This window comes from Sparus aurata, chromosome 19 (genome assembly GCF_900880675.1).
Source record: "Sparus aurata chromosome 19, fSpaAur1.1, whole genome shotgun sequence".
NCBI classification, from domain to species: Eukaryota; Metazoa; Chordata; class Actinopteri; order Spariformes; family Sparidae; genus Sparus; species Sparus aurata.
The window spans coordinates 26,179,872-26,195,132 of NC_044205.1; the positions used below are offsets into that span (position 1 = coordinate 26,179,872).

The window sequence follows — 15,261 nt, forward strand, 5'->3', positions numbered from 1 at the left end:
GTGGTACGACTTTAAGCTTGACCGAGACATCTTTTCCAAAGAAAAAGAAAATATTTAGCCACATAATTTCATGCGGACATTCAAAAAGGGAACTAAAGCACATTCAATTGACCATTTTCGTCGGTATAAAAGCATCTTTTTAAAAAAAAAAAGAACCTGCATTCAAGGCTCTCCAGGGGAAGATAGACACTTCTCTTCATTTTCCAGCATCTATTTTGTGTTTTCATGAAGAAATGACAAGTAAACAGCTTTTCTCAAAGTCTTCCATGTCAAGCCAGCACGTAGAGCTGAGATGTATTTTTAAACTCAGTCTTTTAATTGGAGTGCCGCCAGTAATGTCATGGTTCCATCTTCCAATACGTCCTAAGAAACATTTCATTCCAGCCCCTTTTTCCCTCTGTTAATTAAGAAAAAGGCGTTTAAATGTCATGCATCACAACTAACGGCATCTGACGAGTTCAGCACTCATAGGCGCTAGCTATCCTTCAGGGGGAATGGCCAGCAGCAAGGCTTCAAACGAAGTGAAGAGAGGAGGAAAAAAAAAAATCAACAGCAGTTGTGAAAAAAAAAAAAAAAAAAAACACGTTTGAAATGGCTTCAAAGAATCACTTTCAGCTCAGTCCAGGCAGAAAGCAGAATCAGAGCCGAGGTCTTTTGAGGCCCAAAAAGCCTGACACCCGTGTATCTCCCCAATAAACCAGAGGAAAAATGTTGAAATCCCGACTCGACGTAAATGACGTTCTGGAAAATTATTCTGGAGAGCCGGGGGTGATGATGCGCTGGTGCGAATATAGCGAACACGAAAGACATAAAGATGTGCCTCGAAGCGCTCCACTGTGCTCTGTCGGGCACGTCGGTGGCGAGGCTAATGCATGCATGCGGGTGAACGCATAATTACCCACGCCATGGCGAGCTGCCATTGCCATCCAATCAAATCTCATTAAGGCGAGCTCCTCTTTCACCTCTGTGTTGTCATCCTCGTCTTGGTGGGCAGCGGAGGGGGGGCTGACACCGCGTTACCTCTCCGCAGACATTTTGGGCATCATTTTCCAGCCTAAACGCCAACAATCCTCCATCAATATTTGACTAAAGAATTTAATAAATAATGAAGGGAGTGATTTATATTTTCTCTTGTTGTGTGAACCTTCTTGGATGTCATCATCTCAAGGCAAAAGGTCAGGATGCGATCAAGCTACCAAGAGGTTGGCGCAATTTAACAGGCGTTACCCCACTGGCAGGGGACCACCCAGAGGAAACCTCAGCCACGCGCAGTGAGTGGTAATGAGGCAAACCGCTCTGAAGCGGCTAATGACTACTCATGCAGCACACTGTGGTGGTTCCTCCTCGCAACACAAAGCGGTTGTAGGCCTGACCCCGGGGCTCCACCCTAACTGGGGTGCCTGCCGCTGGGGCCTCCGCTGTGCAACTCAGCGGGAAAAACCAGACTGCTGGATACAATAGAGAGTCGACAAGCTCAAATAAAAACATCCAGCTCTGTGGATCTTCTTTGGGATTAAAAAAAAACAAAAAAAAACAGGGTTCAGAGGTTTAAACACATATATACATATAAAAATGCAATATTATTTAGTTTTGTGTATGTACACACGAAAGGCGCAGAACTCATGCACATTGCCGGGAGATGCAGAGAATAAACTGCTTAAAAGACGAGACTCGGCATACACACAAAGAGACACTTTCTCCACAAAAACACATCAGAGAGAAGGATGCCTGACGGTCCCTGGAGGCCCCATGTGATTCGGGACTGTAATCCTGTTATGGCATCTTTGATCTCTTCTTCCAAATCCTAATTTCAAACAAACACTGTTGACATGTTCAATGTTTCTGGGCAGATCATGCAAAAGCAACGAACGGCACAACAGAAAGAGAGAGAGAGAGCGAAATGATGAAGGAGAAGGGGAGAAAGAGGAGAGAAAAGGAGCAATGGCGAGGAGAAAGAGAGGGTGAGTGAATGAAAAAGCGGATTAGGGTCTCGACCAAAAATGGAGAGCAGCGAGAGACACGAGCGCAGAACAATGCCGACTAGTTGAAGGCTACCGGGGGCCTTGTGACAGCTATAAAGCACTCAGTCAGCCTCAGGCAAAATAACTAACAGCTTGCCCACCTCTGGTTAGCAACACACACACACACAGACGAAAAACATACATTCTGGCTGGAAAACTTCAAAGATGGGAGAACGCCTTTGTGTCTTGGGGGTGAGGTGAGTTTTTAATGAGAGGCACCTAGCCAAAATAAACATCAATAATAAAACATTTTTCAACCCACCTGCAGGGGGTGCGAGGGGAAGTTGAGCCAGACCTCCCGTAGATTCTGAAATAGACAGAAAAGAGGAAGGGGGGAAGAGAGACGAGCAGTCAGACGAAAGAGATTACAGCGCGAGGGTCATCCAAGTTTAAAGAAAATATCATTCTAACAGTACAAATAAACATGATGATAGAACAGACATTTTGGAATGAAGGTAAATAGATTAAGGAAAGGAAGTAACCACCTGTTACTGCTGTACGTTACATAGAGAACAACCCCTCAAAGAAGCTCTATAAATAGGTTGCACACTCGAAATAAAATGGTTTTATGAAGATCTTCAAATATGAGAACAGTTATGAGAATCCAAATTCTTTCAGAGTTTCTGTCGCTCTAATTACTTTTTGAGTAATTATACATGTTGTTGTGCCCTACCTCAATGGGGCACCATTGTGATATGCTCAACATAATGGTGCCCCTTGTAAAAGGCAGTGCACAACAATGTGCTCTTCAAAAGATCACAGGTATATTTTGTCGATAAACATCAGTTAAGACAAAACAAATTTAGGGAATGTTTGGCAGTGTGTCTCAGGTGAAATAACTTCAGTGCGATGTGTGATTTGCAGTCCAACATGAACATTTAACAAGTTGTATAAATGACCAGTGAGTTATTATAGGAGAGCATCTGGAAGTGTTTGCTAAATTTCATCAATTAGCCCGCATAAAAGAGGTCGGCTACAGTTAGAAACCAATATTATAATCACTCCTGCGACATTGTTTTGGTGGAAAATATCCTCGAAAATCCAGCAAATTGATGGTCCTGTAAATTAAGATGAATTTTTTTTAATTTGCAGTGAGTGTTTCTATCGTTCATCAAACCGCTCTGAAAGTGATTCCCGACTACTAAATCCATCGTTGTTGACGTCATCGGCCTTTCATACAAGATATATCCATGTCTTGTGTTTAAGTTATCGTTCTAAAGCGGTGCTTAACCTCCTCACCATTCGTAGGTGGAAATCACAGCCCCAAACTTACACAGACTTCTGGAATGTAGGGCCACAGGTAAGATTATCAATCCTCCACAACTGATTTGTATGGATGTGTAGGATAAATGACTGAGGAATGCATTGTGTATTAGATCCACCAGCTATAAACTGCACTGGACAAAATACTGTCCAAACGATGAGTGTAGTTAACGAGGAGCATGGCTCCCTCGGCCCCCATTAACTATGCACATCCTGGTTAACCATGTTTATTAAAGCTGCAGTCATTGATTTTTTTTGGAGGGGGGCCACTTGGCGTCAGTGGAACAAGCTGTAAACACAATATTGACATATTGGCGTGTTATTGGAAAAACATTTTGTTTATTCATTTACCTTTCTTGGTGCTTATTCATCCGTCATTGCTTAAAAGTGTAATTTATCTGATTTTCTACGTGATTTACATTTTCTGCTTATGCACACCAGTACAACAAATGTGCAAAGTAACACCTCTGTTTTGCTTTCTGATAATTCCTGAAGGATACATCTCTCTCTCTCTCTCTTTTGAAGCAAAACACTCCACTATGTTCACTCACTGGTTGCCATATCGTCTGTCTGCCATAAGGTCCTTAGCAAAAAATGTAAAGTAGCTTTTTTAACAGCTTGTTTTGCTGTCTGGGCCATTTGGTAATGGTTTAAAGAGAGCGATAAGAGTGAATGAAAAGAAAATTGCTATCCTAAAACCAAAACAATAGCTGAAAGATGCTAAAATGTTAAAAGGCAGTGCTTTTTTTGGTGGTAATACACCGACAGAATTGACAATGCACTCCAAAAATCAGAAATAATATTTAATTTAACACTTGATGATTGATTCTGTGGTGGGCGAAAACAATCTGTGATTGTGACAATGCAGCACAGATGTCAGGAACACTCATTTCTTAGGCCAAGTGCTCTCAGGTGCCATCAGCAGCCGTAATAGGGGGCGTTAAAATAGCAGCAAATGAGTCGGCATCTCATTTTCAGACCAAGAGGTCTGTATATCGACCACCCACTGGGGAGCGAGGCGGGAGGTGGCGGTGTGGATTTGAGCGGAAGGCGAGGGGTGTTGTGGTTGGAGGGGTTGGTGGGATTTGGCTTGTGAGAGGTGTGTTGTCTCTGGAGGACACACACATTGACAGGGTTTGGACTCCCTGTGCCTCCCCTGCCCGTGACAAGAAATATGTGCTAGATCAACATGTTTCCTCAACCCTGCTCTGTAGTAACCAGACAAGATCGAATGGTAGAGAGACAGAGGCTCAGAAGTAGATTGCAGAGAGAGAGAGAGAGGGAGTATAAGCTGTGGCTCAAGTTGTTGCCAAGGACAACGGCAGTCAGAAGCAGTGTTGGGCCTGGGGTCTAATGTTAGGTGAGTCATAGCGGTGATAGAGATGTGGCGAGGGCCTCTAAAGTACAGTATCACTCAGGTGTTTAAAAGGTTCAAGGAGATAAACCTTTAAAATGCGTCTCTAGCCTACGGGGGGGTTGTGTGTGTGGTCAGCGGCATCGAATGGGCGCCTCATCTCCTCTACCCACCCAGCTGGCAACCCATCGCCTTGAGCAGCCGATGAAAAATTCATGAAAGTGGTCAATACGTTTGAGCAAATGCTTCCTTTCGGTTGCTTGTCTCTTAGCCTGGGACTGGAGTTGAAAAGCACTAAGTACATAGCAGGTATCAAGTCAACACGGAGCCTGCCTGTGAATACAACATGGGTTCTTGGCTGTGGAGGATGGCATCGCTTGAAGGAAAGTCAATATCGCAGGCTAATGGATCGCTTGCTTTTTTTTTTTTTTTGGACATAGTGATTTTTGCAGCCACACAAATTGCTGTAAAATACACATGAAAGTGATGCATCTCAAACACAGGACAAGCGTGCAGAACACGAGGAAGAAAACAACGAAAAGTATTAATAAAAAAAACAAAAAAAACAAATAGAGAAAGTGAAGTACACACAAGTTGCTTTGGCGTGCGATCGTGGCTTATGATTAAAATCCGTCCACAGGGCGCACACGATCCGCCCACATGCTGTATATAGACCCGAACAGCTAATGTTTCAATTACAGCCATTGCGAAGACAAGGCAGACAATGATTAAGCCAGCATCGAGTGGGGATTTAAGAATAACAACAGGTTTTTTTCTTTTCTCCCTCCCTCCCTCTTTCTCTCTCGTTCTCTCTTTCCCAGCACGAGGAAGGTATAATTACTGGGGGCACAAATCATCATGTGCAGCAGCTGAATCACAGCCATTTGGAGGATGGAGCTCTTGTGTTACAAACAGAAGGGGGGGAAAAAAGAGAGAAAGAAAAAACATATGCAAACATGTTTATTTGAATGTCAACGGCCTACCCGTAATGAGAGCTGAAATTATAAGCAAAAAAAAGCAACTTGGTGAAGCAGCCTATGATCTCCGTTTAAAGGTGGGCTTCAATCAGCGCAGCCACAACCCACGGGAGAGTCGAGACGTAGGCTCGGTCTTGCAAAGACTAAGGGCTCGCAAGCCAACCGTGAATAGGCAACACCGCTATAACCGGCTGCCCACACACGCTCCCCCCAACCCCACACACCCATGGGACCGTTGGCCATCCATGATTGGGACATAATGGTGCTCTTCTCCGACAAGGTCCAATGCTCCTTGACAAATTGGTCTCCAGCTACAGGCTGCCAATCAATCCATCAAACGTAGTAGTGCAGCAGGGAGATCAATAGGAGATAGCGTCGCTGATCAATACCAACATAAAAGCGGCCCTAAGTCCAAAACGGAGGCTTCCTTCAGCGAACGGTCAAGGTGATCTTCCAATATGGGGAATACTGATGCCGACACTTTGGTGAAGTCTATCATGCGATTCACGGTGGAGGTGAACTTTTTTGCAGTTACTGCGAGTGTGGGCAGCGGAGTGTGTGCGAATGGAGAAAAGGCACACAGATTAATTCTCCAAGCTATTACCAAACCAAGGACGCAGGCAGAAAAGACTTGCGCTCTGAACGAATTAGATGCAGTTTTCATTTAACAACGCATAAAAATAGTAAAAGAATATGAACAGAGTGGGGACACTGAGACGCTGAAGGGGTACAGTAGCTCAATGAAAACAGTGGAGTGTATGTTTGTGACATGGAGGCTCAGAGAGACTCATGCCCGGTGGATGCTCCTACTAAAAAAAAAAAAAAGCAAATGATCTGTTTTAATGCAGCTTGAATGCTCCTAAAAGCGACAGGGGTTACTGCTGCTGCAAGCCACTGAAGTGGCCTCAGTGTGGAGGGAGTCGTCAGCCAGCCTTTCACCCGTGCGAGCATGTAAGCCTAGCACACTCTACTGGTGTACCAAGAGACCATAATAATATCAGAGTGGGCAATGATTATCAAATACACTTAAAACCTGATTTATGGAGCCCATTCAATTCAGAATACATACCAGAAGTGTTAACATCAAAATGGGGAGAAAAGGGTTTAAAAAGATTTTGATCGTTTTATGCTATTTCTGCTCGAGGCGAGCTGGAATCCAAAAACCCTTTCTGGCACTGCACCCAGAAGTGAGGGAGGCAGGAGGAAAGCTTGCAACGCCACCCCACCAAAAAGCAACAGTGCCAGGGTGACCATCTCAGTTGTCACAGCAACCTCTGTCACATTTGGTGTCTGAGTGCTTGTGCTTGTGCGGTTGGTGTTAATAAAAGCCAACAGATTAGCCTGTGGGCAACCAGTGAGATCATCATTATGGTGATTGCTCCTCAAAAAGAGGCACTTCCCTCAGGACAGCTCAGTCGCATCAACATCTTTTTTTTCCCCACTGATATTGCACTGCTGTTGAGTCCAGGTTGGGCGCAATCGAGCAGCTCCCCCTGAAGAAGATGCTTCCTGCCTCTCTGCTGATGCTTTAATAACCTCCACAGTAATGTCATTAGCAAATTAGCATCTATTGTTTCCTCCGGGCGTCTGTGTGCAATGAAGCTACATTCCATCCTCCGCGAGAGCCCCGTTGTTTGGGAACCGATGCCAGCAAAGGTGACGTGTTGAGAGAAAAACAAGTGGATGGAAATAACTGTTGCGCTCCAGCCATGAATGCCATACCAATTAGGGAATAACAGAGAGAAAGTGGGGAGAAAAAAAAAAGAATGGGGCCACTGTTTGTCTGGCTGGGTCTTGAGGTGGAAATTACATGCGTGCTTTGTTTTTGGTAGTCAATTCTGAATTCTACCTCCGGAGTTGTGGAGCTTTTGTGTTGAATTGTCATAAGAGGGCTGGAGCGAAACATCTGTGGGGGTAATGACATCCTGGGGTGTTAGAGAGAAGGGGATAAAATGGAAAGGAAAGATGGAGAAACAAGAGGGAGCAGCAGCCGGCATCCCGTTGTTACAGAAGAGAGGAAACGAGGGTATGGGACCGATTGGCCATGTGTGAATGGAATACCGCAACGACAAATAGGGGCAGCGAAACCATGCAGGTTGTGCGAGGGGGAAATGTGGAGTCCTTCAGTTTTGCACGGCGTCTCATTAGTTTGGTAATGTGCAATGTGAGAGACCAATTCTGACGTGTTAGGCTGGAAATACAGACGGATTCAAAGTGATCCCGCAGACCACAGAAATCTCTGCCTCCCTCTGTCTGTCCATCTCTCTGGTCGGCCCCACAGCTCCACACCCCCACAGCCCATCATACCACCCGGCTGGTGTTTGGCTTTCTGGTCTGTGTCCATCTGTCTCCTCGCAGCTTTTGTATGACAGAGCAGCCATCAGGAGGATTCAGCAGGGGAGGGGGTGACATGCCGTACTATTTCAATCCTTAGTCTGCATAGATAAGAAGTTTTCAAACCGAAGTTGAAAAAAATCACTCAAACTTTTGGTTTGGACAACTTCTCCTGGGAATATCCGTCATCTGCCTCCTCTGCCCCAGGCTTTGAAAACATCCTGCTCACGGTGGGTCAAAAGCGCTTGACGTGTAAATACCGACATTCCCCTGGTTGTTTGAGTTCCCAGTCCAGGGCAGAGACAGCTACATGGGCTGCTAGCTGCACAGCTAACTGAGGTAACTAGTGAACAGCAGCTACAGTTATCAGCAGATACCAGTTAGTTTAGGAAAAAAGTAAAGCAGTCCGTCTGAAGCACTGATGCAGAGAAAACCAGATTTGTCTTTTCCATTAAATATGATCCAATTTTACCAAAACCAGTTAATATAGATCTCATTTATTTTGGAAGCGAGTGCCATAGTAAGTTAATAATATATATTAAAAAGAGCATTCTTTTCGCTGATGGTCTCGTTTGCGGTTACAGGTCATTTATTATCATCAGAGGAGTCACAAAAAGTTCTTTGTAGACACTTTAAGTGTTCAAATATCAGTGTGAAGCATGATTTCTTGAGATATACAGGCAGATTTAATTCAAAAGCAACCTGGCTTTGTTGTAAAGACATTTTATTAACCAATATACTGCAAGTTTTAACCATGCTGATCATTACATTTTATATGACTGACAGTTTTCCAACTTCCACTTTCTCCCAACAGATGCTACATGTGGAGTTTCTCATAATTTCTCCCTATGACCACTAACAAACGCATCTCATTATATCTGGAAAACAACAGGTGTTATCTCCTAATAATTACATAGATTAAAAAATACTTGTTATCACAGGAAAACTGAGGAAATAATATGTTTGACCCGTGGTCATGTTGGGCTTTCTAAGCATACGTAGGTACAGTTTAACCCTGTGTGAATGAAATAATTTAGTATTCTGAAAAAATCTACCGGACAGATGACTTAAATTCTAATTGCTCTTGCTCAAAGGTGCACAAAGTTGTTGAAGAAAATGTTTTCAGCTTTATTACTTTTTGGATTGACCAATTTAATTGCTTGTGTTTTTTTCTGTGGTCCAGTGGATTCAAAAATGCTGATGAGACACTTTATAGTAGAACAAAGAGAATAGATCACATATTTGGCCGTCCTTTTTACAACGCTTCCATTAAGACTATAGCATTGATTTTTAAGATCTTGCCAATTACTTAAGTTGGAAGGTCTGATGGGTTATTATTACTAAATCAATCATCAAATATAGATGATTTCATCTGAGACTGACCACCATTTGAACAGTTCTGCAGCTGATGTCACTCTCATTGTCTACTTGGCTTCCTTTTGAAATTCACTTCTGATACACGCCGTCTTTGTCTTTGTCTTTACTCATTGTTCTTGTGTGCTCCATCTGGAAATCCTGTCATAAGCACGCCTAACTTTCCTTCTCATCTGTTGTCTCCCTGCAGAAACAAAACGCCCATGCTCCATATCCCATCATCAACTGGACTATCGCGGAAACAAGCAACAGCAGGGATCGTTTGTAATGAGAAGACATGTTTGTTAGCGCCTGTTTCACTTTGTCTATGCAGTGTGTTGACTGCAGTTTTAAGCAGTGCATTGAATTATTCCACAACTTAAGATTTTGTAGTTTTCTTTTCAAATCTGTGTCTGTTCAACAGCTCCAAAAAGTCAACTTTTTTTTTTTTTTTTTTCTTTCATCATTCAAATAAAGACCTCCAATTTTCTGACAACTCGATAACTGCTGTCAACTTTCACGGCCGGAGGATGACAGTGAAACAGAATCGAGGACGTCTCAGTTCTTCACACACAGAAGCAGATACTGTACCGTCAGCGCTCTCGCACAATGGCTGGTCGGACAGCAGAGGAGAGTCGCAGTAAATTGGGCCAAATGTTTTGTCACTTAAAGCAAAAAAAACAATGCTTGTGAAGAACCAAGTGTATAAACCAGCATTTCAGATCGTATTTGATGTGTTTCAGGAGGGGTTCTCACCAGCAACGCTAATCTTCGGGGGATGTTTTGTGGTGTGGGGGTTTTCGAAGATTTAGTCCTGAAGCTTCTGATCTGGTTTCACAAAGACTACCGGTTGTTGATCTTGCATGTTCAATAGATCTCGCCGTGTGTCCTGGAGTGTGTAGGAGTCACCAACCGAAACCCAGACAAAAACCCTCCACGGCCAATTAGAACCAGGCCTGCTGCTAAATACTAGACGGGCTGCAGGTCTTTTTAATTGATTCATAACATATCTTGCTAGGATAAATGCAAATACTGATTCATTCATCAATTATGCATGCCTGCCGATCACACACACGGACACACAATAGCAGGTGTCCTGCTGGAGACTGGCAAACCGCAATGTTCAACACCTCCAGTTCATTTTTGCAAAACATAGAAGCCAAGCTACGGCTTCATCCAGATTTTTCTTTTGTCTCAGTTATATTGTTTTATCTTTGTGCATATCAGTGCACACACAATAACCGGCTAGTCATAAGTATTGCGAGGGTAGAGCGAGCATTGTGAGATCTCAGGTTCTGAGACTGGCAAGGCCTCAATATCGTGCAATGTGTGGTACTTTGCCAAAACATGCAGTGTGTGGGTTTGAGCGAATAAAAGAGACCAGATTGGCGAAAATGTTACAGTTTGTCTTGCACAGACCGAAAATAGGAAAATCTTGTCTAGTGTGTCCACAGCTCCTCTCTAAGACGAGATGAGTGCATACACATGAAAGAGAGACACATGCACATACACATCGCGTTCGGTGGCAAAGGACAGAATCCAAATTAGACTCGAGTAATAAACTGTCAGTTACCTCGCCGTTGAAGAGCAGTCGACCAAAGAGCTGCCGCGACTCCTCCAAACCGCCTTCTAAATACACCGCGCCTGAAAATAAAACACAAAAACCCCCCAGAAAATTCAGAAAACGAAGAATGAATGAAGACACATTTAATCCAGGAACTGTGTGCAAAACCGAGTATTTGCCAGAACATACTTTAGTGAAAACAGTAAACGAGTCCCTCAAACTCCATCCATAGAAATTTGAAGTAACTGTGAAAAAGCGTGACACTCCACCACCATCAGTGCATTTCTGGTGTAAAAAAAATTTCAAGCAATTCTCAGGCAATTTCAGACTTCTCTCCTAATGGAAAACTTAAAATTAATTGAACTCGGCAATGAGTTATAATTGCTTTATTAAAAGTAGGAGTGCATTTTTATTGCTTTTTGGCGGTGAAATGACCTCGGGGTTCCGGTGCAGATCCACCTCCCCCCCTTGTCACAGCACAGGAGGAGGAGGAGGAGGAGGAGGGAAGAAAGATATGGTTGCACCAACGTGCTGAGATGGAGCCGGTCAAGGTCACATAAACATCAAACTTGAATTTAGAGTGGCGGGCTGAGTCAGTGTCGCATGGCTGTTATTCATATAAGCCTGACAAACATGTAGGAGCGCACATACAGACTCGTGTACTTCACGCTGAAACCTATTCACGGACAGCGTGGACCAAAGTATAATGTCCTCTTTGTCGCTCGCCCCCACACTCTCGGGTGCGACTTATCTGTGCAGATGTCCACAGAACACACAGAATGTGGTGAATCCAACTTGAATTGTGAGGGCGGAAAATAAAAAAAAAGAAAACACATTTCATACAGCATGTGCATACACAAACACACAAACACACAAAAGATAAGGGACAAAGAAAGAAATTCAATAGAGGATTGGTCCCAAATTGCAAGAGAGAAGCTGCTGTCACAGCAAGCAAAGAACAAGTATCCCAAATTTTTCTCTCTACGGGAATGATATGCAGCGTCTCCAGCTCATTCGGCTACAGCAGTCAGCTCCTTCGCCCGAGTCAACTCTCCCTTTGTGTGTCTTGTTGTTTTGCTCGTCTACTGTTTCTACTAAAATCAGTGGAACTATCATGGTGCCTTTAAGCTCCGTACAACTTCCAGCCATCACACTTAGGGTGGCTCATTCAATTTAGAAAGCAATAACCACCTGGCAAATTGGGTATACAATCGTGCAGCGGTTTTTATTATGTGCATAAATGAGCCAGTGGAAATGGGGCGCGGTGCGGTTGCAAGTCTAAATGCGCAAACTGCTTTCATGGACGACATCAAAAACATATGAGGGATTCATCATCTGGGGAGGGAAACTGCTTTCAGATGGCTAACAGGCCATTTACACACACGTACACACACACACAAACAAGTGAAGATGCGGACTACATAACCGAAGCCATAAAGAAAAGAAAAAAATACAAACAAACCACCTCGCACAAAGACAAACACAAATGCACACCCACTCTATCTGCCTCGCATGCCCTTTACTTCTAAACAGAGTGGGAAATTACTAGCAGCCATTGCCCAAATGTTCGTAAAATTTGATTAAGCCTGACAACTTTGTCTCACCCTCGCAGCCACTTTGGCAAGTAACAGGCTCTCATTCATTTGGAGGGCCTTCACTAATATAAAAATGCAGCTGAGTGGTGAAATAATCAAAGTAGCTTGTGAATTTGGACCCGTCATTGTGGGTTGTTCCGGTGATGCTTATGAACCATCGAACATCTGATCACAATACGCCTCTAAACCATTATGTATAAATCTTTAGTCTGCTTGAAGTCGTCCACAAACACAACATCCCACTAAACTCCTTGCAGATGTGTATCAGTAAGCGAGGCCTCTGTAATCTCGGCGTGACATGCTGAACGTCTCACTGAGGCAGACCGCAGGAGGCTCTAGAGAGGCGAGCGGATGTTTTCCACTAAGCATCAGCTCTGAGATTTGTGGTTTTACCATAATGTGGACCTCGGTTCTGGACGCTGCTACACAGCAGATGATTCCTCCGGAGACCAGCTGTGGGAGGATAAGAGCTCCCTCCTAGGACCAAGTTTTGAATGTCTTTCAACCATCACTCATAATGCATTCATGTGTGTGAACACCGAGGCTGGGGGGGTGTGGTTGAGGCCGGGAGGCAGATTTCATCATGTTTTGATGACACGGCAGATTTGCAGAGTTCCTCAAATGGAGGCCTCAAAGACGTCAGAGATCTCAAAGTTTTTGCTTCTTATTAGATTTTTAAAACTTCTTCCAAGAGGCAGGAGAGGGTGGGGGGGGCGAGTGGGGAGGGAGGGGAAAAACCAGGAGAGCCTCAAGAGATTTATAAAAGGTATTAAAAATCTCAAAGCAACACCTTCGGTGTCAATCAAAGGCCCTGTGGATGAAGAAAACCCAGATATGCAGTTAATTCTTACGAGAACACTCTTGACAAGGCAGCTATCCATGCAAAAAAAAAAAAAAAAAGTGTGCCCCAAAGCAATCCAATCAATCGCACAACTTGCCGCAATCATTAAACGGAGATCTGTGCTTCGCAGTGCACCCCATCAGCCTGCAAAGTTGCAGCTGACGCCGTGAATGCACAGAGCCCACAAAGACGCCGCCGCAGACTCAACCGGCAATTACATGCTAGCATCTCTCCACAGCTCATCTCGCAGTAACATCATGCGCTGGCCAAATCACTCAGCAGTCTCAAAGCTCCGGCACATTCAAACCACTGAGTTGTCGACTCAGGCAGAGCGGCCAGTATGAAAATACGTGAAGCCTACGAGGGAGGGAATCCTGCCTAGAATACATGCATTAACACTGGGACTCTGGATTTGACTGGATATGAAGGTGAACTGGACGACTTTACACTCTTATAAAAGATCCAGGAAAATGTGACTGATTCACAAGCTCCTACAAAACCTAATATCGTCATATTTTAAAACTGGATTTCAACAGCAATTTTATTGGATCTGAATTCAGTATATAATGTAGTGAATGCACTGAGTTGAAGCTTGGAGACAACTCCTTATTTCGGAACTTTAACAACACCTTCTACACCAAAGCTTGCATGTATACGAGGCTTTTTCAAATTCAGGTAAACCCTCTGAATTTAGGCAAATGAATCCTTTCTCATTGCTAGGAGACGAGTACATAAATACCCCAATTTCACCAAAAAGTTGTAACAAAGGATGTTTATAGACCCAATTAGTAAGAACGTTTAGTTTTGTGACTCATTCCCAACTTATCAAACACTGACGCTTTGCGATGGAGGCTGATTTGACCAACAAACCCCCAAAGCCTAAATATTTGACCAGTTGGGAATGAGACTCAAAAATCTAATTTCTTACTAACTGGACCCTTGAGCAGAGGAAATTTATGATAATCAATCAAACAACCGCCAGGAGACTGGAGGCCAGTTTGTCTGTTGTTCCTTGTGGGTCACCAAAAAAGCAGCAATCATTTATCGTCAGACTAAATTCAGATGATGTAAAAGAACGTTTTCATCAATATCATTCTGAATTAGACACTTTTAGAAAGATGGAAGTGGCTAAGGAGTGAGACATCTTTCTTCTTTCTCGTCCCTGTTGAGAGCTGCACATGTTCAATCAGGCAGCAGTCAAGGATCAGGTACTGACAAGGAGGCCTTTGAGAACAAAGCGGTGGTTACCTTCTCAATATCCTTTGCTTCTGTCTCTTTTTGACAACACTTGTCATGTCATTGTGCCTGAAAACCGATCAGAACTGAGGCCAATAAACACCCATGACAACTGCCGAATGCACTCATTCACATTGAAGTCAAAAGCCAGATGTGAGTGTGCTTTTGATTCAGTGTGAAAGCAGTAAAAGTTCTGTGCACTACATCTCAACTTGTTTCAAGGTAGATTACCTATTTGTTGCTATTTGAGAAATCATCGTCTTTACACAGTCCTCTGCCTTTTGCTAAGACACTAAGATTAATAAATCTCGGTGCTCCCTCTATCTTAAAAATGGAACCAAATGGAGTCCAACTCCAAAACTGATAAACTACAAGTTTCACCTTTTCCATTTGATATAGGTCAGAGTGAACAGAGTGTGCATACAAAGTTTTCACCCAGTTCAGTGGAAGAGAATATCAGTCACGGCCAGAGACGGCCAGCCACTAATGAATCTCCACATCTGTCACAAGTCTAATTCAGACAGCCATGCCGACTGTACAGTGTTATGTTTAGGAATAGAATTCCAATGTCTGTGGGCTTTCAGTGACCAATAAAAACCCAGAGTCAGGGGCATATGAAACACCAGCGGCTGACAGTCACATTAATAACCTAGAATGAATTATTCAAAAACGCTCAGGCTCTAATCCATCAAATAATATATTAAGCCGCTCCCTCTCAGCTCA

General features: G+C 43.6%; 1 protein-coding gene across 2 annotated transcripts in view; it reads right to left on the reverse strand.

Moving 5' to 3' along the window:
* Positions 1 to 15,261, reverse strand: part of drosha (drosha ribonuclease III) — a 108,523-nt gene that overhangs the window by 34,692 nt on the left and 58,570 nt on the right. For both annotated transcript variants that reach the window (XM_030398737.1, XM_030398738.1), the window contains 2 exons: positions 10,876 to 10,946; positions 2,284 to 2,328 (listed from right to left, as the gene is read on the reverse strand). In XM_030398737.1, coding sequence (XP_030254597.1) covers positions 2,284 to 2,328; positions 10,876 to 10,946 — 116 coding nt within the window. The remainder of the gene's footprint in view (positions 1 to 2,283; positions 2,329 to 10,875; positions 10,947 to 15,261) is intronic.